General features: G+C 42.2%; 1 protein-coding gene across 5 annotated transcripts; it reads right to left on the minus strand.

Annotated features, from left to right (window-relative positions):
* Positions 1-619: 619 nt before the first annotated feature.
* On the minus strand, positions 620-23,314 carry PCED1B (PC-esterase domain containing 1B). 5 transcript variants are annotated; one of them, XM_058558428.1, is made up of 2 exons: positions 23,192-23,314; positions 620-2,029 (listed from the first exon to the last, which is right to left on the minus strand). In XM_058558428.1, the coding sequence occupies exons 1-2, from the start codon at positions 23,229-23,231 to the stop codon at positions 705-707; spliced, it is 1,365 nt and encodes a 454-aa protein (XP_058414411.1). In that variant the 5' UTR covers positions 23,232-23,314; the 3' UTR covers positions 620-704. The 5 variants fall into 5 exon arrangements, with proteins under 5 accessions (XP_058414411.1, XP_058414412.1, XP_058414414.1 ...); XM_058558429.1 differs by lacking the exon at positions 23,192-23,314 and adding an exon at positions 12,664-12,782; XM_058558431.1 differs by lacking the exon at positions 23,192-23,314 and adding an exon at positions 9,010-9,296.
* Positions 23,315-24,350: the final 1,036 nt, after the last annotated feature.

Genomic DNA, 24,350 nt, shown 5'->3' on the forward strand with positions numbered 1-24,350 from the left:
AGTTAATATAAACTAGAAACTAGTATAAACTAGGAAAGACTAGTGGAGGAGTGATTTTCTGTGTGACCTAGAACATGTTACTCACCTCTCTTGGCCTCAGTTTCCTTGTTTGTAAATGGTAATTAAATTTTATGTCTTTAGTTTTCCCAGTTCTAAAATTTCCTGATTCTTCGAGAATCTCTGGAAAATACGATTACAAAAAAGTTAAAGTTCTTTCGTTTACTTGTAAGGAATCAGACCTATTTTATGGAAACCCTCAGAATTATTTTAGACAAAATCCATTTTGAGTAGTTTATCAAGCAGATAGCATTTTAACTACTCCCCAGATGTTGTCTTTGCTCTTACCAAGCTAATTGCTTAATAAAAGAGAGAGGCACCAATAAATATAGACACACACGAAATCCACAACTGTTTTTGTGAAACAACTTCTTTATTTCAATTTTATGTTTACAAAAAGACAAAGATTAGGGAGTGGGGAGGCGGGAATAATGCTTGGTCACCCCCAGAGGGTGGAGGAAGAGGCCATAAGCCAACAAGAATGGGTCAGACCGCTCTTCCCTGCCATTATGGATAACAGCAGTGCACAAACAGAAGTCCAAGCATGGACCAACGGCTGCAGTTAACAAGGGCAGTCTGCATAGGGAGAGCTAGACAGTCTGTCCAGTCCATGAGCATGAGCCGCGGGGGAAAAGGTCGACGTGTGTCTATTGAAACCTTGGCTTTGGGTGGGCTGGGCCTCTTCTCCTGAAAGGTCTGGGCCGCCTCCAGGGCATATAGCGGCCACGAGGCGAGTTTTGGTGAAATCCTCTCTGAACCACAGGGAGCTGCCGCCGATAATGGGGTGTGGGGGGCACAGGCGGCTGGGGACCAAACATAAAGTCAGCTTCGCAGGGGACATCTAAATGGAAATAGCTTAAGGAGGATTGATCCGACTGGAAAGGATGGTCTGAGGGAAAACAGGCATCTTGGGGGAGGAGGAACTGGGGCATCCCTTGGTGAAAGGGGCTGGGAAGAGCCTGTGGGGGCAGGTGTGGGGGCAGGGGCAGGCGGGGAGGTGGGAGCGGGAGCAGAGGGCCGTATCCGGGAGGAGGCAAGGGTCGGGGCAGAGGTAAGGCCTGTGGATCTCTGCGGGCCTGGGGCTGCCTCGCGACTCCCTGGCCAGGGTTTCCCCCCGCAGGGCCGTCCTTGATCCACCTGCCCACTGGTTGGCGTTGGGGCAGCTCCACACCCCAGGCGTCGGCCAGGTGGGCCAGCAGCAGCTGGGAGAGGTGTCGGTGCCCGCGCTCGTCCCAGTGCACCCCGTCCCGCTGTCGGTGCTGACATGCGTGGCGGAAGTGGAAATGCAAGTCCAGCACGTCGAAGCCGTGCTTTTTCGCCTCAACAGAGCTGTGGAAGTTGGCTTCGACCACGCTCGTTTCCAGCGAGGCGGTCGAGGGCTGGGGATCGGGCGGGAGGAAGCCCCCTGTGACTTTCCCGCCCACCGGCATGGCTGTGTTCCATACCATGAGGCACGACTCGGGCAGCACCTGGCCCAGGCGCGCAAACAGGCTCCCCAGGTTCTCCAGGTAGCTTGGCCAGGAGTTCGGACCGTACCTGGAGATGTCCCAGAGGCAGGAGTTCATGATGATCACGTCCGGGAAGTGCTCGCCCGACCGCAGCTCGTCCAAGATGCCCTCGAGGTACTGGGAGTACACGCGCGTGAGGAAGTAGAAGCGCACCCGGTGGTGGCCCGAGCAGAACTGGCGGACCTCACGGTACTCAACGCCGTTGTGCATGGGGCCCAGCTGGCCTCCCTCCAGCAGCTTGTCCTGTTCGAAGCTCTCCTCCCCCTTGGCCTTGAGCTGGCTGGGAGTGAGCAGGCAGTCCTTCTGCAGCAGGAGCACCAGGTCCTTGTACACGGCCCTATGGACAGAGTCCCCCAGGATGACCACAAACTTGTTGTGGAGCAGCTGCTGCACTTCGGAGGTCAGGAGGTGGACCATGACGCCCCGGGCGCCCGGCCTAGATCCTTCTTTTGCACACGGTGGGTCTGCGGATTGCTAGGACAGAAGGAGAGAGCAGCTGAGCTGGACCCACCCTGGGCAGGCCCAGCGTGGGGAGGGCTCAGGAAGGGGATGGAGCTTTGGCCTGGGGCACCCGCGGGGCGGGGCTCCACCACCTTAAGCCTGGGAAGAAGGGAGCCTGGAGGGAAAAGCCCTGGTTGGCCTGGCCGCAGCTTGCGCCTGGTTGACCTCCGAGGGACTTGACCTCTGAACCGCTTGCGGGCTCCTCTAGGAGGCGGCTCCTCTAGGAGGCGGCTCCTCTTCTAGGAGGCCCAGGTTCCGCTTGGCCAGAAGGGGCCAACTCGGCCCTGCCCTCCCTTGGCTGGAGTTGCAACCATCCTGAGCCTGGAGGCAGTCCAGATGTCTGACACCTGGTGAATGGTTAGAAAGACTTTGCAGCTGCTAAATAACGAGGGCTGTGAGTAAGCAAGAACGTGGAGAAGGTGATAAAATGTGAAGTTGAAGAGGTTACATACCACGTGTGCGCCCCACATCACTGAAACTATATAAAATAGATATGCATAGATAACATTGAAAGAAAATATGCAAAAACATAGCTTTTAATAGGACAGTAGGATTATGGATGACTTATGTTCCCCTCCCTTTTTTGTCAATATACTTTATATTAGTCATATTACTTTTAATAACTTAAAAAAAATTCAATGAAATGGAACTACAGAAAGGAAGAGTACATGTACCAGGTCAGAAAACATAAAAACAGATTTCTTTAACAAGGAAGCTGCTGTTACTTATCAATAGGACTTGTAAAAAATAAAAAATTCACATTCACATTTGTTTCCCATTTGAAGGAGATCGGATATGCCACCCTAAAATATACCACTTTGGCATAAGGATTATTTTGAGCTGAAGGCCACTGAGAATGAGTAGATACAGGAAGAGTTCTCTGCTCCCCTCTATGTCCTTAAGAGCAGGGCTTGAAGTTCCCTTTGAGGAAGGTATCCCTTCCCCCACCCGGAGAGGAGTCAAAGAAACAGGGGCTTGTCAACACTGAGATAAGTCTGCATAAACAGACCTTACTAAAATAAAAATAGCCTTCTTTTCTGTTAGTTCCCCGATATATTTCCTAGTCACTTCCCCACAATCTATCATCCGTTGAAGCTCATACCCCTTGTCTTTTGTTAAAATGGTATATAAGCCACTGACTCTAGCTGCTTCTTTGAGTTTCATTTCTTATCTGTGAACTCTCATGCATGTAAATATTAATAAAAATTGTATGCCTTTTCTCCTGTCTTTTGTTAGTTTTATTCACAGGCCTCCAGATACTGAACCTAAGAGGGTAGAGGAAAAGTTTTTTCCTCCCCAGCACATGGAATAAAATGTTCAAAGTTGTGAAACTCATCATCAAAACCTCAGGTTGAGTTTATTTCAGTCTGCCCTTTACAACCACATCCGCTAAGGAATAAAAGGTAGAAACACACTTCAATACCCAAGAAATCTCAGATGGGGAGGAACCTGGCATCCACTTCATCCACTTACACAGAAGCCATTAAAATCCATTGTGGCTTGATATTTGTAGGCTGTATGCATTAGTAAACATTTTAATAGGTGTGGGTGGATAGCTATTATTAAATTACACATTCGGTTTTTAAAAGCTATACTATTTGTGGCTTTAAATGGGTACAAGTACAAAAATAAACACATGAAAATGGGTAGAATGGAAAACAATTGCCCTAAGAGAACAGTTGAAAATACTGGCTTATTTTCCCCCAAAGAATCTTCATTCAAATGTTTTTGCTATCAGGAAAAAAAGCTTAAAAATAGGATTTAGCCCATTGTGGTGCAACAAAAGAAAACATAATTAAAGCAAACTCCAAATCCCTCTGGGGCTCAGGTATGTTCTTTTGTTTACATGTATTCACCTAACTCACACTTATTAAGCACCTATTGGATGCGCCACATGGAGGATATAAAAATGAGTAACACCTGGTCTCGCTCTTCAGGAGCATATCAGAAGTATTCACTGATGAGTGTAGTACAAAGTAGAGAGAGCTAAGTGCCCCGAAGATAGCATGAACAGGTGCTGTGGACTTCCAGGGTAGGGGTCTCTGTGAACAGTAATCCTCTACCCCAGACCCCAGACTCCAAAGTGCCAGTGAAGGGGGACACCTTTTCCCAGTGTGTTTCCAGGGCTCCCATGCCACCCTGGCTCTGTGTGCCCTCTTTGGGCTGGCACTCTGGTCATATTCTGTGCCTCGTTCCCTAGGATACTGAACATCATCCACTTCCATTAAAGTTCTCTCCCCAGGTTGGCAGATCTGATAACCTTGTGCTGTCTCCTTCAGAGGCACTTTGTTTCCAGGGCCTGATGCATTCCTTCTCTGGGTGTGAAGTGCCCTACACTTGGACTCAAAGATGTGAGTCAAACCCACCACTTAAAAGCTGTGGGAAATGGCAGCACTTAAGTCCAGTGGTGAAGAGTATTGCTTTTGGAGCCACACTATCTGGCTTTGAATCCTAACTCTTCTATTTGCTCTCTCTTTGTCCTTGGCAAGTTATTTAGCCTTTCTCTGCCTTCATTTTCCTCATCTGTAAAATGGGACTTTCAGTACCCACTTCATAGAGATGATGAGAGGACAATGCCTGACGAGTAGTCAGCACGGATAAGAGTTATTACTAGTACTGAGCAAGTTTCAGAACACCAGGTTAATCATCCATAAAAGGAGGATTACAATATTTGTGCTGCCTGTCTAGCAGCATTCTGTGAAGATCAAAAGGGATGATGCAAGTGAATGATATTGACTAAAACAAAATTAATTTTGAACAGCTACTGGATGCTAGGTGCTTTACGAACATTATCCCATTTATAAGATAATTCTTATTATTCCCATTGTATAGGGAAGGATATTGATGTGATAGAGCTAAGATTTAAACCAGTGCCACCGAAGTCCCTCTCTGTAGGAGACATCCTTTAGAGCAGAACCCCTTGCAGGCCAGTCTGAATCCAAAAGTGTGGCTCATACCAGGGAGATATTTGGGGATAAGACAGGAGAAGGCGGTTTTGGGGTGTTTTTATGGTGTGCCTTTATCCAGAGGCATGCAGTCATCTACTCTGCCCACCCAGGAGAGGTGGTCCATGTGGACTTAGCAGGTGGAGGGCTGTGAGTGAGAGCATATATCTCATCTCGCACCTTAATCTCAAGCAAGAGATACGAAAATATTAAAAGACCTGGATTTTAGAATAACCAAAACAAAATTCTACAGACTCCCGGGCCTCACAGTGTTTGAGGAATTCTGGCTGCCCTGTATCCTGACCAGCGAACTTAACCCACCCAGGGGCTGCTCCAAGGCTCAGAGCCAAAACCGGGCAAAAATGTCCACCTAAGAATTTCTTTTTGTTCTTCTGCAGTGGAACATGCAGATAAGACTGTAGGAAAGAAGGGAGAGGGAAAAGATTGGGAAGAAGAATTCGGGTTAGAAGCAGAAACTGAAAGGAAATTCATGAAATTCTTGATAAAGAGTCTATCACAACCATAGCAGGATTAACAAATCGGACACCCTCAAGACTGTCGCTGTGGGAAAGGATATTTTAAGCTAAGACGTCAAGCCTCAAAAACAAAACCTAAAAAAAACAAAGGGACTTTTTTTAGGGGAGTGAATAAAGAATAATTTGAAAAGCTAAATCTTCTCTGATCTAAAAAAAAAAAAATGTTGGTAAGTTCCATTTCAAAGCTCTTCTTTGTATTTATAAAAAGGAAACAAAAAAGGGATTTGAAAACAGGCAGATCAATTGTCTTTTTAGCCCGGGCTTCTTTCTTTGCATCAAATTTGCTAAACTCACTTATTAGTTTTGGTAGCTATTTTATAGACAGATTCGTTCATTCATTCATTCATTCAATAAGTATCACTGAGAACCAGACATTGTGCTAGGTGCAAGGGGTAGGTATAAAAAGGCAGTCTCTTTTCTCAAGAGGAGGGGTAAGGAAATGGACATGTAAAATATCAAAGGAGATAGCAGCTAGAATTGATGTATGTAAATGGAGCACCAAAGCCAGTTGGAAGAGTCATGGGGGAGGGGAGGCGGTATAGGAAGATCATTGCCATCTGTGACTCCAAATTAAAACTGGTTTTTAAAAAAAATTTCATGATTGATTCCTCAAATCCTAATGATAAGTAGTTCCATGTTTTTCTGTTTTCAAAGTAAAACTTGGGCTTTAGCTAAAGCTCTGACAGAAATATACATTAATAATGGATACTACTATAATAAATTACTTTCAAGTATCTTGCCTAGATTTCTCTGTTTGGGGATAATTAATTTTTTAATAGTTTCATAAGCCATGACACATAAATCATTGACTATTGCTTTATAACTATCACAAACCAAACATATAGCATTTGTTTTTCATTAATCAATGTGTGGTAGAAATTAGGTCAAATTTTTTCTTTTCTTACTGATCTTTAGTTACAGGAAGAGTGACACAGAAATAGCCTGGTTGCTGCAGACCCTTCAGAGAAATCTTAAATCACAAAGGTAATCACTAACAACTAGGATGTTGTTTTGATTAGTTGTAGGAAGTACTTGTAACTAGTTTAGGTAACTAGTTTAGAAGTTTCTTGCATATGACTAACCATCTTAATGCAACATTATACCGGGAATATAAATATTTCATTTCCTTCTAACTGCATGTTTGGTGATCAAATCAATGTTTTGAACTTTCCAAGATCCCCTTAAAGTTTAAGGGAATAAATGGTAGAAATAAGAAAATAATTATTTTTCATGTACTCACCTCTAAACTTACCTATGTCTTGGCATTTGCTTAGTTTTCTAAGGGGAATTTAAACTTGTCAAAAATTAAATTGCATGTCATATAAAGTTTTCAAAGAAAAAACAAGCAAACAATTCAAACTTCTTTGGGAAAGCTTAATGAATGGCTTGTGGATTGGGATTTTCAGTAGATTCATCGTTTGATTTGGGGTTAACAGTAAGTTAACATCCCTTCCTCTGTATAACATGAAAATGGGGGAAATAATACAGGCCTTCTAGTTTTAAAAGTGGTTTTAGGAGTAAATTTTTAAAAGTACATAGAAGTACTGTGAGACACTATGGTAAATAATGCAACAGAAAAATTATTTCCGAATAGCCATTGGAAAGACTGGTTCTAATCCCCTACCCTCAATAACTTCACCTCTAAAACAAGTCTCAGCTCTGCAGCCCATTAATTAATCCCGTAACAATTTAGAGAACACCTGTGTTTATCTACTTACTTAGCAAATATAGTTTAAATAATTGTTCGAGACCATAATGTGGAAGCTTGTCATAGGCTGTGCACGATTGAAATCATATTTTTGTTTATATGAATTGCTTTGATTTTTTCATTCTGTGACAGTTGTCATTCTGTAAATTTGACTCACATCCCCCAACAACCATCATGGTTCCTCTACCCTCTCCCTACATCCCCTAACCCTACTGGATGGTCCATATTTCTAACTTGGCTATTCACTTAGTCCTGACTCCCTACATATAAAATCTCGGATACATGTGACATAAATGGACAATTGAAACTAGAATTGTGATCTTCAAACTGGGCTCCACATAACCACAAGTTTTTCTTGTGGAGGCAGGAATTCAACTCGTGTCTGTACCTTCCCTACTGGGCCACAATCTTAAATTTGTGATTCTTTTGCCATAAAATATCAACGGAAGCATTTCACACACTTGAAGAGTGTGAGAATTACCATGTTTAAAAATCCTTAAGGCAGCATATTTTTCCCATAGTAATAGTCTAATATAAAAATTTCTTATGAACTACAGGAAGAAATACAGGGGACATCCTCTGTGAATGAAGTGGGGGTTTATGATATCTGATATGCAGATACTTCTATAAAAACAAAAGATAAACTCTGAAGCCTTTACTCAAATAGCCCCATTTTTAATAAAACTTTTGTTTTACAAAAGGATCTTCTGAAGTATAAAATCAAAGCAATTCATATAGACAAAAACATGATTTCGATCATGCACAGCCTATGTCAAACTTCCACATTATGGTCTCGAACCATTATTTCAACTACATTTGCTAACTTCCTACCTAATACTCCTCTAACTCGGGAAATGAGAGATACTGGAAGGCAGGGACCTGGCTTTCCCTTCCAGGAGACGATGAAGTCAGACGTGGGCTCTGGCGCTGAACAGCTGTGTGCTCCTGGGCTGGCTGCCCACGGTTCTGAGCCAGTTTCCTCTAGTGTCAAACAAGGGTAATCTCCTCTACCTCACTGAATAATAGTGAAAATGAAGAGATTACGTCAGTGTCTATCAGAGGCCTAGTACAGTGCCTGCCGGGCAGCAGGCACCTTTAAACTCAGGCTCGGCAAGCCCTCCCCTCTGGGAGTCGAGAGAAAACAGGAGCCTGCAGACAGCAGCTGGCTGTGGTTCCCTCCCTCCAACTTTCAAACCCACAGTCCCCCTTTCCTCCCTCCCGCTGGGGCAGAGCTGTACCTCCTCGGATGTAAAGGTAATCCTCAGCTCAGATGACCCGTCCTGTCCTCCTACCTCCTCAGGAACTTTGCTCCAGGAGGGCCCCCGGAGAGGAGATAATTATGCATTCTACTTTTTCTTCACTCCCCTTTAGCTGGCTCCTTCCTTTCAGCATTAAAGGCATTCTAGTTTCTAGCTTTGAAAAAGAAAGGAAACTTCTCTGACTCCACCTCCGAGACAGTCCTATCTTTTGCCTCCCCTTCAAGGCCACTTTTTAAAGAGTTGTTTGCACCGGCTGTTTCTGGGTCTTTACCTCCCACTCACTCCTCCCTTTACTTTAATTTGGCTTCCAACTCCACCAAACTGAAGAAATGTTTGTCAGTAAATCACCAATGATTTCCTCGTTGCTCCTTTCAATGGCCACTACTCGGTCCTTATCGCATCTGCAGATTCCCAGCTCCTTGGGGCTGGAGGACCGTGGATTACTCCCCTCTGACAAACTGCACGACCGTCTGACACCCTTGTCTCCTGTCTCACCTCCCCCAGTTTCCTTTGTGACTTTCTCTTTCTCCGGCAATTCCTCAAATGTTGGTCTTTCTCAAGGCCCACTGATCAGCTCCTTTCTTCTTTTCTTCAACATTCTTTCCCTCGGTAAATTCATCCACTCTCCCGGCGTCAGTCAATAAGGTGATCATATGTCCCTTTGCCCCCAAACTGTTCTGATTTACCCCTGTTTTCCCAGCATAATTATTATTTCAGGGGGGCCTCTCCCCTCTAAAAATGACCCAGTTTGGATGGAAACAAATTATACGGTCCCCTTATCAGTTACCATTTGTATGCAGATGACTCGGCATTCAGGCAATAAAGCCCAGTGGCTGAGAGTGTGGGCCCTGGAGTCAGCCCCCTGGGTTTGCATCCTGCTCCGCCATTTACGAGTCTCTGAGATCATTACAGATTAAGTGATGTCTCTGCACTTCAACAAAAGGGAAATAATACTATGGATTTCTTAAGAAGTGAGGGTTAAATGAACATAAAGTCATTAGCTTGAGGTCTGCCACATTTTTAAGCGCTCAATCAGTTTAGCTAGCCCAGACTTGTCTCCTGAGTTCCAGACATATTCAGGTGCGTAGAATAAAGTTCCAAAGGGGTGGAGGGGGGAGGGGTAAGGAGTAATTTAGTCTGTGTGGGCCTCTTATCTCTTCCAAATTCTCTAGATGCCCATTTATCCTCCCATCAAACTGTGGCTGAATTCCTAAAATAATTCTCTTGTGACCTTTGAATAATCTTTCTAAAGGTAAATATTGATCATCCATGGGAATGAGGGCAGCATATCCTCGCTGTGCATTTCAGAGAGCTGCTTTATAATTTCTGCTTGAAAGGTTGGCTGAGGATAACCAGGTGGAAATAAACTCTGTTTCTGCAACACTTGGATCAAGTCATTTTTAATTTTCCTGACTGTGACTGTTTCCACTATTCCTAAAACGTCAAAAGCCTTGTATGATAATCTTGATATAGAACAGTTCAACTATTTCCTGGCAATAAGAAATAAGATATAATTCTTGAAAATATACTTTAGGGAGGAGGACGTTGTGATATATTTTTGGGAAGCTAAGCACAGTGACCAGTCTCACCTCTGTTTTAGATTTTATGGTTAACTTTTTTAACTTTTCCACAAATTTCTCTTAATCCTTAAGAAAGTGTGTCTTACTTTGATTGAAATACTTTCTAAAATGCTATAGTTTTTATTTTATATGTGTTTTCTCACATAAAACTTTATTATCTACGTTGTTAAATTTCATATCTTCCCTTTCATTTGATACGCTGGCGTAACTCCAACGTTTTGAATTTATAATCTTTGTTTTTTAACCTAGGATATGATCCTTCTGTGCACCTCCCCAAAGCCTGTGGATGAATTACAGAGCTGTGTATACCCAGAGGGCTTTTTCTCACCTCTTCATGTTTGTTCTGGGACTCAGCATTGAATGTTCCCTAACCTCTGCCTCTACTGAAATTCTGTTCCTTAAGACCCTGTTTACAATGCAATTCTGTCTGAGAGCCTTTCCTATTTTCCCATGCAGAAAAATTTCTACTTCCTCCGATGGATGCCTCTATTTAGCCCTTGGTTCTGTTTTGTATTATAATTAACTGCTCATGTGCTTTCTGCCTCAGTCTATCCTACTTCTGGATGGCAGAGGTGGGCCTCACCCTTCCTTGTACTCCTCTTGGCCCAATGCCTTATGTATAAGAGTTAGCATTCATTGAGCATTTACTCTGTGCCAGGCCTATTCTCACAACCTAGTGAGTCAGGAACTATTATTATCTCCATTTTATGGGTGAGTAAACTGAGGCTTGAAGAGGTTACGTAAATCGCCCAAGGTTGTTCAGCTAGTAAAAGGTAGAACTGGTCTGTTATTGACAGTGACTCTTCCGATTGATTAGATGAGCTTAAGATTTTGTTTTGTTTCTTTAAGAAGAAATAGGGCTCCAGAGCCTGAGCTTTGAACTTCAGCTATAAATATTTGTTGAAATTAAGATGAAAAAATCGTCTTATCGAGAAAAAAATACGTGTAGTTTTCCTTTCTATTCTCTGTTGAAAAATATAACAAAGCAATGTTTTGTGCACAGCTTTAAATTTCTCCATGAGAACTAGAGTCAGCTTAGTTCAATTTTCATCACTCTGATAGCTATTTCTCTTAATGAGTCAACAGAAAACAGTGCTGCACTAAAGCTATATTTGTGTTTCAGAACTTTTTATACTTATGCTGACTACTCTAGATTCTAACCATCAATGGTTGAACAAGGAAGGATGCTAGGGAGCTAATGATGACTAAGTTGCTTTCAACTGCTGAACTGGATGGATTCTGAAAATTCTGTCTCCAGGAATGGCCACAAAAGCCCGTGTAACCAGTGACATAAACGTTAGGCTGAGTCAGCAGGCTGGGGTCTCTGCCACCTGCACTGCTGTTTTCATCCTTTAAGTGGGAGAAATGGCCTCTATGCTCCTCTAAGGAGATTACATAAAAGAGCGTTTAAAGTGGATATTATTTTATTGTTGTTGTTGCTATTATTATTAATAATGTAGTATTTGAATGCTAAGTGCATAGTGTTTCTATGGGAAAAAAAGTTTTTGAATTACAAATTGGTTTCTAAGAGCCAGTCTCTGTCTGCCTTGCTCCCTACCCACGCTATTGCATAGAAGGATCTGGAAGAGCTGGATTCCCATTGCTCTGCGTGTTGGCAGCAGGAATGAGGATTTCCCCAGTTTCAAGCCCAATGGCCAAGGTCCGGGAGGTGAGGAAGCTGAGAGAACAAGAATCTATGCTGGAGAAATGAACACATGAACTAACTTCTGACGCCAGGCCTTTCCCAAGTCGTGCTTTCCTCCCTTCAGCTCCAAGTTTGGACCTATGAGCTTCTCTTCCCACTGCCATGCTCAGCAGAGCTGCCAGCTTCTCCCTTGTTCCTCAGTCACAAAACTAAGTCAACAGCTCTGCACTCCCCACCTTAGGGTTAATTGTGACATCAAGTGAACTACTCTGTCAACTCTACAAGTGTTAACTGTTGTTATTCTGAGCCACCTCAGCTTATTTGGGGGATGGCATTTAATAAAGAGAGTTTTCCAGTTAAATGAAGGATTTAACTTACTTAGTAACACTAATTTAATTTGTCATTTAGTACATTATTTAGTACCCATACCAACAGTATCTTAAGTGTTTTATCCGCTTATCTGTTTATTCCTCTTAAGAACCCTGTGAGATTGGTACTTTATTTTTCTCCATTTTACACATGCAAAAATTAAGTTTGAAGATTGAGTCATCTGCTTGAGGTCATCTATTTTCTAAAAAGCAGAGCTGGAAGTCAAAATTGATGCCAAGCCTTTGTGGTCAACCACAACATAAAGATCGCACAGACATTAGGCGCTTCACATCCTTTCTCCAATTCACAACTGGCTGTTTCTTTTCACTGTACATTTTTAGAGATTTAGTAGTTTATCAATCACGAATCCTTCTTATTACAAAATAACGGTTGTCACTTTAGGGCTGTTCAGATAAGTGGGACAGGGGTGCAGTGGGCTAAGATGGTGATTCCTTCCGACAGTAAGTGCCCAAGAAATGAGGATCCCAAGAAAGGCTGGTCAGAAACGCAAAATTAATGCTTAAAATAAAAATGAGAAAACTGGAAAGTACTTACTCATTAAAGTAACTGGTGATTTAAAAATGTACCTCTCAGTTGATTCTAGGTATCTTCCCTAGACAGACTCCTTTCTCGGCTGGAGATCAGAGCGCCAGGTTGGAGAGCCCAGGTCTGGGCTGCGAGGCAGATAAGTTCACCTCTGGGTACTGCTATGTGTGTGAGCCAGCGTCTGGGGAGAAAATGCCATTTCCGGTGGCATCTGGGGCAAATGACACGAGTCAGCGTTTACTTTCTTACATTAGGAAGTAGAAGACTAATGACGGAAGCATGAAGACTTGGGCAAATATGAAATCACAAAGTGGCAAGTAAATCTGAACTACAGCATCTTCCTGGAATTGGGCTCCGAGCTTGTTTTCGTTTCACATTTCTCAGTAATTTGGGTGTGATTTACACAGTTCAGATGTTGGCTCTTATGACCGTGCTTGCGTGGTGTGTTCAGGGCTGAAAAAGCTAATAGAGTGGTAAAGGAGGGAAAGATGGTGAAGGGAGAGAAAGAGGAAGTGAGGAAAGAGACTCAGGAAAAAGATAAGAAGATTGCTCCCTTTTCTAATTAATTTTTTGTAGTAATAATCCTGAACTTTTGGGTGTGCATTACAGTGTACAACTGCTTGCAAATCCCTTCGTTTGCTCCCTCCCTTTTACCGCCCTGGGGTGGAGGAATAGCCGATTCCACAGCTACAGAAAACTACATCCTGAGTTCCAGGCCTCAGGTAAACACAGAAAGGGGCAGAGCCAGGAAGGCTTTCCAATCCCTCCTCTGCTGTTCCTGTTGAAACCAGCAGGTAACTGGAGGGGGGAAAAGGAAGCGGTCTTCTGATCAATCAGATAAGTAGAGACCTTTGTTTTCTTTTGTTTGGGAGGACACAATTTGGAGGAGGCAGAATCACCTCCCCTGCAAATACCAAGATGAAAGTGAAGGAGGAAATGAATCAGAAAAAAGAAAAAATGAGGAAATGGAGCTTTAAACGAGTTTTTCCCCAGTGCACCTTCTTTAGTGTTTTAAACACTTTAGAATAGAGCATTTCTCCATTCCATTAAATGGTGTAAAATAACTAACAAACAAGAGTAACAGATTCCAAAACAGTCCCGAAATACATGTCATGTCCTGCACACTTAGTTTTCGTTTTTTTTTAATATTATGCTATTTAGGTAAACTGGCCTTTTCTTGAAAAATATTGTTTTACTTTCCTTCATTGACTACTCAATGTGTGGCTTAAAAATTAATTCCACACATTACACATTGTTTTTATCCTCTTATCTATAGCCATAAATCAAGTTATTTTTTCCATGATTTTTGATACAATCGTTATTGTTTCTTAAGGCAGGGCCACCTCCAGAACCCAACTGATAACTTCAGTATTTTAAAATTCAGAGTAGTCTATTACATAACTTTGGAATTTTGCCATCATGTGATTCTAGCAATTCTATAAATGAGTAGCAAATCTTTCCAGTTCTCTAGATTCCAGCTAGTCTGTAGATTGTGAGAATAAAAGAACAATCTAGGCCAGGATGACTGAAATTCGCATAATCATCACAAGACTAGAGAACAGAGGAGCTGTAATAATGCAAATGATAATCTTGCTTACACTCGTTAAATTTAAAATCAAGTTGTTTGAGACCAAGCAACAGATTTTCTACTGATTTTCTTGCTTCCAAGAACTTATTATGATATATGGAGACAGTTACTATTGCTATTCTGGCCCCATTTCACGTTCCATAGCTCAGTGAGCTGGCTTGCTTTCTTATCCACCCAAACTCAGCTTTTTCCTAAAAGATAATGACAACTTATGCGTGTATAATGCTTTACACTTAGAATGTGCTATCTCCCAACAGATCCTGTTCACAAGAAAGGCGAGCTCTAATTATTACCTTCCCTTTGCAGATGGTAAAACTGAGGCCCTGAGAGAGCCCAAATGACTGTCACCCTGATGGAGCAGGCAGGAATTTGGAGCCTTCTGACTGCTGTGTGGCATCTTCACTGCTCTCTCTGGGAGGCCAGACAGAGCGCACTGCCGTTATTGTCATTCTTAAATTATTTTGCTTATTTTTAGAAGGGATTTAATGCACAGGGCAGAAAACTTTAAAAGGTACAAGTGGTATGCTCGAGAAGTAAGTCCCCCTCCCTTCCTTGTTCCCTAATCCCTCATTGTTCTTCTAGAAGCAATACTGTCATTGGCTTCTTGTCTATTCTACCAGGAATATTCTATGCAGATATTCTATATCTCTCTGAAATATGTTATTCTCTTCCTTCCTTCTTAAAGAGTCCACTTCCCTTTTTATTTGAGGCAGTTGTCTGGAAAGAATACTAACACTAGTTAGAACAGATGTTAAACAGAAAGTCTTTGATAAACTGATCATCCAGATTGTTCTAAACATTCAGATGTTTGACATGGTGTAGACAACTCATGACTCACCACAGCACATACAAGAAGGTAGGCAAGGAGCCAGCCCAGCTGGTAGTGGTTAAGTTTGCACACTCCGCTTTGGCAGCCTGGGTTTCGTGGGTTTGGATCCTGGGCTCAGACCTACACACCACTCATCAAGCCATGCTGTGGTGGTGTCCCACATACAAAATAGAGGAAAGTTAGCACGGATGTTAGCTCAGGGCCACTCTTCCACACCAAAAAAATAAAATAAAATAAAGAGGAGGTAGGCAAGCTGTCCCCGTGGTGTGGCACTATAACTGATCTAGGCCGTGGTATCCTATCTGGGGACCAGTCGGAAATCTTGATATTGATTTGTGATATGGTGACTGCCTGTTCATTGATGGCGTGGATTGAAGCCAGAGCTACGATGCCATGAAACAAAGTGAACTGTCAGTTCTCTGGCTTTGGGGCCAAACAGACTTCGGTTTGAAACCTGATTCTGTCACTTATGGTTGCATGACCTTAGTAGTTGCTTAACTCCTCTATGACTCAATTATCTCATCTGTAAAGTAGTGATAATAACCAGTACACAGATGCAAGGGTTCAATGAGAAAACAGACCCAGAGTACCAGATACATTGTATTGTGTATAATAAAATATATCTATGTCATTCACCATGGTCCATCTATTCATTCTTTCTTTCATTCATTCAATAAATTATTGTGGCAGGCACTGTTCTAGGTGCTAGGGAGACAGCTGTGAATAACACATTTAAAAAAAAAATCCTTGCCCTCATAGAGTTGACATTTGGATTGGGGGAGGCAGACAACTGAAAAAGTAAGCAAAATAATATGTTAGATAAAAGAGAAGAGGACCATGATTGCTGGATGGGGAGGCTCTAGGGGTTGGGGGTTGGAATTTTAAATAGAGAGGTGACAGGTTTCAAGACATGTTACCCCAGAATATGACACCTCAGCATATTGAATATTTTAAGCTGAAGGAATTGGAGAAACAGCAGGTGCTGGAAGGACTCTGACCTCCCCTGAAGCAGGTCATAAGACCCTCCTGTGAGAGGTGGAAGAAAGAAGCATCCTTATCTCTGAAGGCGAAGAAACTCTGAGAGGAGCCACGGGCCTTGCTCAGTTCCTCCAGTTTACCACACTTAGCTGTGTCCTATCAATCTTCATCAAACCCAGGGTAAAACTCTCAGGCTTAACCTTCCTTTGGGTCTTCATATCCTTATGAAGGCTAATTTGTATGCTTTTCTCTTGCTAATCTGTCTTTTGTTACAGAGACCCAGCGAGAACTAGAAGGGTAGAAGGAACCAACAGTGGTCTGGAGAAGTCCTCTCTGAGAAGATGACATTTGAGCAAAGTCCGGAGGGAGGTATTGAAGCAAACCATGTGGAAGTCTGGGGGAAGGAAGCACCAAGCAGAGAGAACAATGAGGAGGCCAGTATGACTAGACTGGGGTGAACAAGTGGGGGGAGACGTAGGAGAGGGAGACAGAGAAGAAAGAAAGTGGATCATGGAGGGCAGATCACGGACCATTGAAAGGACTTGGGCTTTTACTTTGGGAGCCATCGTGAAGGGTTTGAGCAGAAAATTAACACCATCTTACTACAGACTGTATGAGGCAAGAGTGGAAGCGGGGAGACCAATTAGGAGGTGATTGAATAATGCAGGAGTTGAGGCTTAAATCAGAGTGATGCTAGCGGAGGAATGAGAAGTGGTCAGACTCTGGATATATTTTGAAGGTAGAGGTGATAGGATTTGCTCGTGCAGAGAAGATGGGGTGTGAGAAAAGGAGGGGAGACAAGGCTATCTCTATGTTTTTTGGCCTGAGCGACAGGAAGAGTGAAGTTGCCATTTACTGAGATGGAGAAAATTTGGGAGAAACAGGTTTGGGGGATGGAGGTCAAGTGTTTGGTTTTGGGCCTGTGATGTCTGAGATTCCTCATACACGTGTTGAATGGGGATTTGGATATACAAGTCTGGAGGGGAGGGAAGAGGTCCAGGCTGGAGATATCAGCTTGGTTTGGATGCTGTTGCCAATGGAACAGGTGAAGCTAGAGAAGAAAAGAGGTCCAAAAATTGAGCCCTGGGGCACTCCAGGTATAGGAGGTCAGGAAGATGAGGAAGAACCCATAAAGGAGACAGAGAAGGAAGAGTCAGTGAAGCAGGAAGAAAACTAGGAGAGTGTGAGGTCCTGGAAGCCAAGAAGAGAAAGTGTTTCCAGGAAGGACTCACGAAGGAATTGTCTGTGTCAGAAATAGTTGATAAGTTAAGTGGGGTGTTTGACCATTGGCTGTAACATCATGTAGGACATTAGTGACCTTGATAGAGTGATGGGAACAAAGGCTGAATAGAGTGGTTAAGAGCGAATGGGAGGAGAATTGGAGACAGTACCAACCTTGAGGAGTTTCACTCTAAATAAAGGAAGCAGAGAATGAGAAGTCAGCTGGAGGGGGAAGTGGGGTTAAGAGAGTTTCACTTTCTTTTAAGATGGGAACAATAATAGCGTCTTTGTATGTTTACCGGAATGATCCGGTAAACAGAGGAAAACAGAGGATGCAGGAAGAATAGCGGAGAATTGCTGGAACAATGACCTTGCGTTGGTGAAGGGGATGAGATCTAGTGCCCAAGTGGAGGGGTTGGCCCTGGATAGGAGCACGGACAGTTCAGCCAGAGAAATGACAATGAAGACAGAGTACAGGCACGTGATGCTGGTGGCTGGGTAGGTGTGAGGGAACCAGCTTGTGGGTTTTTTCCTGATAGCCATCTTCTCAGTGAAGTAGGCAGTGAGGCCAAGGTTACCAGCTGAGAGTGAACCTGGGGAAGGTGGTATTAGAGGTCCTAGGATCGAGAAGAAGGTATGAAGTGGTCATCTAGGAGAGGAGAGAGGCTGTAATTACTGAGCAGCATGGAGGCCCACCTAAAGCTGGGACTCTTATTTGAATTGAGGGTCCTCAGCGTGGATGCTTGGTTTTCTCTAGTCTGTTTCAGCCACAAGGGTGCAGGTGCAGAGTAGGCAAAAATTGTATTTAGTCAGGATTGGGGTTTTGCCTTTTGGTTTCTATTAATGTATGTTAACATGCCATTACAAATGTATAATTTATGTTTAAACTATGATTTATTTAAAACCAAATCATAAGAAACGATGAAATCCAGCCATTTGTGACAACATGGATGGACATTGAGGGTATAATGCAAAGTGAAATAAGTCAGAGAGAGAAGGTCAAATACTGTATGATTTCCTTCATTAAGTAGTAGATAATAACAACAATAAACAAACACATAGGGACAGAGATTGGATTGGTGGTTACCAGAGGGGAAGGGGGGAGGGAGGAGGGCGAAAGGGATAATTCGGCACATGTGTGTGGTGATGGGTTGTAATTAGTATTTTGGTGGTGAACATGATGTAATCTATGCAGAAATAGAAGTACAATGATGTACACCTGAAACTTTTACAATGTTATAAACCAATGTTACTACAATAAACAAAAAATTAAAAACAAAACAAAACAAAACAAAAACAAACAAACAAAAAAACAAATCATAGAAGCCAAATATTTTGACAGCAAAAAATATTCTGAATATAAGGGCAAAAATAATGTTCCTTTAATATTAACAACTCTTTAATAGTTCCAGCCACAGATTAACTTAAACTTATCTTTATACAAACCATTACTGTTTTATCCACATTTTTTATTTCAAGGGACACTGTATTTTTCTTATCTTTTTGGAATGGAGTGCTTCAAGTGGGCTAGAAATCAGCCCACTAAATATTTACTTATAAATGCATTAGTTCAGCCAGCTGGTGTGTGTTTGTCTTCAAATCTATGCCTGGCTACCTTAAAAAAAAGGATCAAATTTGGGAAATCATAAAACAATATGTGTTTTCTTTGCTTGTTTGACTTGAAACACTCTACATATTTTTGATAATTTTTCTTCAAAGCACTTGCATGTAGCACTTTCAAGCACATATGAATAATTTGTTTCTCTTGGAGCACAAAGTCTTCTCTCACAGTGTATTAAGGACTTCAAGACTCAGGATTAAAACTTCTCATGAGTTCAATGCAGCACATGCAAACTTTTGTGTTGTTGGGGAGCAAGGCTAGAGTTGCTGGGGTTTAGGAGGTTATGGGTTGAGAAGAGCCAAATCAGTGGTTTCACGAGGATGGAAAGAATGAGAGAGGTGAATTTATAAAAGACATTATTGTGTCAGGATTTCTTAAATTTTTCTAGAAACTTTCTTAGAATTTTTTTTTTTTTTTTTTTTTTTTTGCTGAGGAAGATTTGCCCTGAGCTAACATCTGTTGCCAAGCTTCCTCTATTTTGCATGTGGGTCGTCGCCACAGCATGGCTGACTAGTGGTGTAGGTCCATGCCCAGGATCCGAACTCGTGAACCCCGGGCCATCAAAGCAGAGCACACCAGACCCAACCAGTGTCTAGGCTGGCCCCTAGAATTTTTGTTTTATGCAAGTTCTCTGTTCTGCCCCAGTATAGCCTAGTGGTTCAGAGCATGGCCTTTGCAGGCAGAAAAGTCGAGTTCAGAGTCCCAAGTCTGTAACCCCACAAGCTGTGCAACTTTGGGAAAGTTACTCAACCTCTCTGGCCCAATTCAACTTGTGGAGATTGAATATGCAAAGTGCTAAGCAGAGTGCTTGGCACTTAGTAAACGCTCAATTTATTCCAGGAATTAGTATATATACATCCTTGCTTTAGGAATATAAAATAATTACTAAATTATATTGCTAATTTAGTAATATAAAAATATACTTTAAATGACTACCAGTGAATAAAATGTAAACACTGACAAGTCCCCTGTCTGATGGGCGCAACTCTGGACTGGTGTGCCCCCATCCCTGCAGGAACGGGCTCTAGAAGTGGGAGGAGGCAACAGAGGTCATCCTTCTGCCGAGTTGTGTTTCAGGGAGGTCAAGCAACCACCCAAATCACACAGCCAGGCTACCCACTGAGCCTGGACTGAGGACCCAGCCTCCTGACTCTTGATCCCAGAGTCCCAGATCCACAGTTCATGAATTTCAGGAAAAAAAAAAAAGATTATAAGCCTTTTTCACAAAGAATAATTTAATACCCTAGGAGAATTTAGCCTTGAATTATTTAGCAATGTCCTTCACCTCTAAATAATACTAAATTTTATTAGAAGACTCCAAACCATTGGCTTAGTTTTCTGATTCTAGTTCTCTCTCTCTCTCTTTTTCTTTTTGTGGGGAAGATTGGCCCTGAGCTAACATCTGTGCCAATCTTCCTCAATTTTGCATGTGGGGCACCACTACAGCATGGCTTGACAAGCACTGTGTAGGTCCACACCCAGGATCTGAACCTGAGAACCCTGGCACCACTGAAGCGGAGCATGTGAACTTAACCACTACACCACTGGGCCGGCCCCTCTCTCTCTCTCTTTTTTTTTATTACCATCTTAACCATTTTTAAGTGTGTAGTTTGGTAGTGTTGAGTATATTCACATTGTTGTGAAGTAGATCTCCAGAACTTTTTCAGCTTGCAGATCTGAAACTCTATATCCATTAAACAACTCCTCTATGGCCAACTCCCAGCCCCTGGCAACCACTGTTCTACTTTCTGTAGTCTATGAATTTGACTTCTTTAGTACATCATATAAGTGGAATCATACAGTATTTGTCTTTTTGTTACTGGCTTATTTCACTTAACATAATGTCCTCAACGTTGTAGTATATGACAGAGTTTCCTTCTTTTTTAAGGCTGAATAATATTCCATTGCCCAGTTCTCTACAGTTCACCTTGTTACCACATCTATAAGAGCACAGCTTTGTCAAAGTCCACACCAGTAGCTCTCAGATACTGTTTGAGATATTTTAAGTAACTGGTCAGTTGACTTAGCTATCTCTTAGTTACAACAAAATTTCCTTCCTTCAATCCATGTTAGCGTAAACTATGCAAATAAAGCAACTCCACCCTCAACCTGAAAAATGCTAGGAGCATCATCTCTCTCCCAGTCAGAGAGGCTGGCAAAGAATCTTCCTTCACCTTTCATATTCACTATCTGCATTTTAAAAATTTCTCTTTAAAATGTCTTTTATTTTTCTTTTCAACATACAGGAGGGTGCTATCCACAACATCGTCAATTTTTAAAATCTGGATATTTCAAAAACTACATGCTTGTCAGTGACGTTATAAATTAATCTTAACAGGGGTAAAATTATTCTTTGCTAAAACCAAAATGCTAACCCTTCATATATTTGTATGGTGGAATTATGGATGCAACAATTTTCTTTATTTTCAAAGCTATCTGAGACGTGGTCATACTACATTTATAAAGAAAAAATACCAATATTTTAAACCATATTAACCGCTAAATTCCTAAACATGAAGTTGCTTTGTCCAGGGAGGTAGAAGTTCCTTCTCAAAAAAAAAAAAAAAAAAATATATATATATATATATATATATTTTCTTGGTGAGGAAGATTGGCCCTGAGCTAACATCTGTGCCCGTCTTCCTCTATTTTGTATGTGGGACGCCGCCAGAGCATGGCCTGATGAGCGGTGTGTAGGTCTGCACCCAGGATCCGAACCTGCAAACCCTGGGCTGCCAAAGTGGAGCATGCAAACTTAACTACTACGCCACCAGGCCAGCCCAGCTTCTTAATATTTTTGATGCATGCTACTTTTTCTTTCTTCCTTCATTAGATAAACTCCCACTGCGAGCCCCCGTAGGCCAGGCGCTATTGCGTGGTACCCAGGATATGAGGCTGAGTAAGACATGGTCAGAGGCAGACGGTTATAATTCAATGCTGGAAATGCAGTTATGGCCTATGTTAGGGTATCACTTCCATTACTGAAAAGGAATTTTTAAAATTTTACTGAAAATATGAAAAACAGCACTGTGGAAAGTGGCTTCTGGTGGGATTCTTTTCAGGTGGATATTTGCTTTGTAAATATAATGATTGACTCAAATTGCATCATTTATTTTATAAATCAATTGTGTATCACTATTCCATTCTACTGTAAAATAGCAGGCTTTTAAATATTTTTCAAATTATCATTTACATAAATAATGTTACTGGTTGCTTTCTTGTTGCCTTCCTTTCTTTCTCCTTTAGGACATTCCTTTCCTTAACATATTTTTGTTGTTGTTGAATCTCTGAAATACATTTAAATAAATGAAGACAGAGAAGAAGAAATTACTTTCACTTTTCCAACTCCAGTGTTTACCAGTTTAATTAACCTCTGATTGTAAATCTTTGAATCAAATGTCAATATTCTATTTTTTTAGTCATGATTCCTAAGTGGTGCATAACTATGGACTCAGTCACTTTATATACTGGCATCAGAACAAAAGACTCTAATTTTGTTTTTCTTAATGTGCATTTATTCTTGGTGATGCGTGCTAGTTAAATCATGGAGTAGTTTTAAAATACAAGACAAAAATAGCTAAGAATAAAGCCATATCTCTTTGTTGCTGGTTGGATAAACTCTGTGACTATGTAAGGATCAAATTTAAAATACTAAATTCTAAACTAATTGTCTTATTCCCTAAGCCCATTCCTGCTCTCAGTAAGTGAAGTAAAATCAATACTCAGCTATTTGCTCCATAACAGAAATTCCAAATCATCTGCGATTCCTTCCTTGCCTTCATCCAGCAGTAGAGTCGAGTCCACCTTCTAAACTTCTCTCTGATCGTCCACTTCTCTCCCCAAAGCCTCTACGTTCGTTCAGATCTGAAATCCCACTGTGGCTTCCTGATTTACCTCCCCACAGATGTTCTTCTCTTCCTCCACCCCATTCTCTGACCTGCATTCTTGGCTCTTTCTAAGATGCAGATCTTATCATTTCACTTCCCTTTACAGGCCACGTTTAACCTGCTAAATCGTGTCAATGTTTTTCTGAAAATACCAAACCTTCTGCCTTTTCTAAATCAGGTATATTAGCTGAATAAGTAGCTTTACCTGGGTGAGGCCAGAAGATCCCAAACTAACACGACATCTGGATTCCCTTAGATCACAATAATAAATCATAACGGCCGCTTACTGAGAATACTATTCCGAGCCCTTTAGGTGTATTGATTCTTTTTACAGAATCAACAGTAATAGTTATTGCTGCTATTTATTGGGAGTCTATTTTACATCCAGACATCATGTGCCCATGTATTGTTACCTTTTAAACCACCCTGCAGGGTAGGTATTACCGTCTCCATGAAGAGTATGAAGTGAAGGAAAGGACTTCTCAAGGGTCAGGCTTTGCCCCAGGCCAGTCAGCTAGGAAGTAGCAAGGTCCAGATTCAGCCCCCAGCAGTGTGCCCCTGCTCTCTGCCCACCCTAAAACCAGGCACCTCACCACTTCCTGGCCGGGCGCCACCTCCATGCCTGCCGTGGTGCCACACAGAGTATGGTGACGTAAACAGAAATAAAAATATTGTGGCAAAGTCAAGCAAGCTGTTTTGACTTATTACCTTCGGGGAACAAAGGCTGGCGCTAAGCTGACAGCACGAAATCCATCACTTGACATGCCACTGCTTTGGTTTCAGGCATGTGTCTGGTGACAGCAGGCTCAGAAGTCCTTGACACTTGGTGGAGTCACAGAATCGAGACTCTGAGAAATTTTCTTATACATCACTTACTGAAAATTTTATTCTGCTTGCATACACTCCTCAGACAAAAAAAACCTGATAAAATGTGGGGTATTAGTCAGAGAGCTCTGTTAGCCCACAGTCTGAAGGAGAAACTGTTTTTTGTAGAGCTTGATTAACCACAGACTTAAATTTTAGGAGGAAGTAGGCAAAAAAAAAACCAATCTGCAGACTTGCCTGTCATGTGCTTAGTTTGTTAAAGAAAACTAGAAAAGGAGCTTATTATTTCTTTACATGGAAAAACCCCAGATGGAAACAGCTCCAAAATGTTTTGTCTGAATGAGTTCTCTCGGTGGATGTCTTAAGAACAGGCGATGTCATTGATGGCCAGGGGCCAGGACCCAGCTCACAAGCCTGATGCAAGTTCTTTGCCTTGTGGTTGTGTCTCATGAGGAGAAATGCGTACGTACATGTTTACGAAAGGAAGATTTCCTTATAGTCATAGCCCTTCGTCACTTGGTCCAGAGGAAGAAGGAAGAGAGGTCAGTGGGCATGCCACACTGTCACCCGTGCTAAGACGAGAAAAAGGCAGTCAGGAGCTCCTCTTGGCCACTTGCCAATCTGCTGGGTCATCTTTGTCCTATCAGGAGAGAGAAAGCACTTCCGTCGGCGGGCTTGGGTGGGGGCAGCACCCTCAGCCAGCTGGAGGGCATGACCCTCGGCCTCAGACTGCTCAGGAGTGGGTGG

This window comes from Diceros bicornis, chromosome 17 (genome assembly GCF_020826845.1).
Source record: "Diceros bicornis minor isolate mBicDic1 chromosome 17, mDicBic1.mat.cur, whole genome shotgun sequence".
In the NCBI taxonomy this organism is placed as follows: Eukaryota; Metazoa; Chordata; class Mammalia; order Perissodactyla; family Rhinocerotidae; genus Diceros; species Diceros bicornis.

Coding starts and splice junctions, on each gene's coding strand:
- PCED1B (XM_058558428.1), bottom strand. CDS start 23,231: ATGGAGACGGTAATACCTACCCTGCAGGGTGGTTTAAAAG. Junction 2,030..23,191: donor CCTGCAGGGTGGTTTAAAAG/GTAACAATACAT, acceptor AGCAATCCGCAG/ACCCACCGTGTGCAAAAGAA.